General features: G+C 41.2%; 1 protein-coding gene across 1 annotated transcript in view; it reads left to right on the top strand.

The window, feature by feature from the left end:
• Positions 1-1,680: 1,680 nt before the first annotated feature.
• LOC100185878 (small acidic protein) overlaps positions 1,681-2,140 on the top strand; it is a 2,265-nt gene continuing 1,805 nt past the window's right edge. Inside the window, exons 1-2 of the mRNA XM_009859240.3 lie at positions 1,681-1,809; positions 2,010-2,087. Of these exons, the coding sequence (XP_009857542.1) occupies positions 1,780-1,809; positions 2,010-2,087 (108 nt within the window). The 5' untranslated portion in view covers positions 1,681-1,779. The remainder of the gene's footprint in view (positions 1,810-2,009; positions 2,088-2,140) is intronic.

Raw genomic sequence — 2,140 nt, 5'->3', positions numbered from 1 at the left:
CGCATTTTGAGTGAACCCATTGTTTACAGTTTTCACAATATATTGTGTTGTTTTTAGCTGCAATGTCACATTTGCCATATGGCCACTTTGGTTTGCGTCCCATTTTCGTTCCTTTTACAAAATAAAAATTGTTAAATAGTTGCTTATAGAAATTTTGATAAGAAAGGCTACTAATCATCATGAATGAATGCAACACCATCAGCATACTTTTCAAATAAAGTATATTGTAGGCCTATGAAGTAACTCTTACATGTTTAATACGTGTATTTAGTGCGAATAAAGTCAGTTATTTTAACCAAACAATGTAATATGTTGTAACATCAGACTTTATGGCTACACATTTATAAAACGTACTTATTTAGATAGTTGATGCTGTTTTGTGTCTTGTTCTTGGTGAAAATCGAGTAAGCACTAACAATAACAATCTATATCAACCTAGGAAGTAAAATGTATTTGCGGATATGCCCTTGTCCCCACACTTGCGGATACACGCGGGGGTACATGCACAGCATGACGTACTGCGGGATTTTGCGGGTACATGCGGGCAGAGCCATAGGTGTTTCTACGACTCTGCATGCGGTACATGCTGTTTACAAGCGGGTACGTGCTGTTTACAAGCGGGTACGTGCTGTTTACAAGCGGGTACGTGCTGTTTACAAGCGGGTACATGCTGTTTACAAGCGGGTACATGCGGTACAAGCGGGTACATGCGGTACAAGCGGGTACAAGCGGGTACATGCGGTACATGCGGAACAAGCGGGTACATGCTGTACATGCGGTACAAGCGGGTACATGCGGTACAAGCGGGTACAAGCGGGTACATGCGGTACATGCGGAACAAGCGGGTACATGCTGTACATGCGGTACATGCTGTACAAGCGGGTACATGCGGTACATGCTGTACAAGCGGGTACATGCGGTACATGCTGTACAAGCGGGTACATGCGGTACAAGCGGGCACATGCTGTACAAGCGGGTACATGCGGTACAAGTGGGCACATGCTGTACAAGCGGGTACATGCGGTACATGCTGTACAAGCGGGTACATGCGGTACAAGCGGGTACATGCGGTACAAGCGGGTACATGCTGTACAAGCGGGTACATGCTGTACAAGCGGTACAAGCGGTACACGCTGTACAAGCGGTACTTTATGTTTTAAAGGGGTCCATTCGTTACCGTACTTAAACACAACTATAAATAACCAACTGTCTACTTTATACACATAATACGCGTAAACTGAATAATAAATTAAATATTCATACTGTATTAACTGCTAAAACCACGAGCAAATACTATCTAATGCGATAATTCGTCAAATAACTCATCAAAACTGTCTACAATTCGTACAAGCGCTGCAAAACCAGTTTCGAGAGAGGCGCTGACGGTGTCCAGGCCTGTTATAGAGGGCGCCATGGAGCAGAGCCATAGAAATACCGAGTAGTCCAACCCAGAGTCGTATAAACACCGAGTAGTCCAACTGCCGTCTATGTGTGTCCAAAATAGAGCGAAAGTGGTGACTTTGACAAAGGGTTTAAACGAACTTGTTAAGTTTTGTTTGTGTTTTCCTATTGTGGGAAGGTGTAAAACAGCTTCTATTTACCTTACCAAACATTTTTTCTAAAAAATCTCTGGTCCAAACCAAAGCAGTAAAGCCATAGATATCATATGCACAATCGCGAGAGAACACAAGAAAAAAGAAGTCAAACCCCGACGTTGATTTCGGACTACATTCTAATTCTATCTGCTTTCAGCCAGGTTAACAATTCGGGCGATACGGCATGAGTAGCGTCACTGCAACAGCTAAAGAAGTATGTTTTACATTGTTTAGTTTTGCATTTGTAGCTTTAAATCTTAAAACGCGGATTTCTTCAGTAGATTTAATTCTATAGCTATTAGCGGTATAATCTCAATTTGATGAGCAAAAAAGTCTTATTAAGAAAATACTTACCACCCTTAGTGTCAGTCCCTATACCATTCAGAACGATGTGTAAAAAATATTTTTATCTAGAATGCTGACACTGATGAGACTTCAAAAGATGTAAAATTTAATCAGCAGAAGTTATTGCGTTTACTTGGAGGTGAAAAGGTAAAGATTTGTCAATTGTAAATTTGTAATAACTAACATAGTAGCTTGAGATA

This window comes from Ciona intestinalis, chromosome 2 (genome assembly GCF_000224145.3).
Source record: "Ciona intestinalis chromosome 2, KH, whole genome shotgun sequence".
Classification (NCBI taxonomy): Eukaryota; Metazoa; Chordata; class Ascidiacea; order Phlebobranchia; family Cionidae; genus Ciona; species Ciona intestinalis.
Note: the sequence above shows the minus strand (reverse complement) of the source record. Positions and strands in the feature narration are given on the sequence as shown.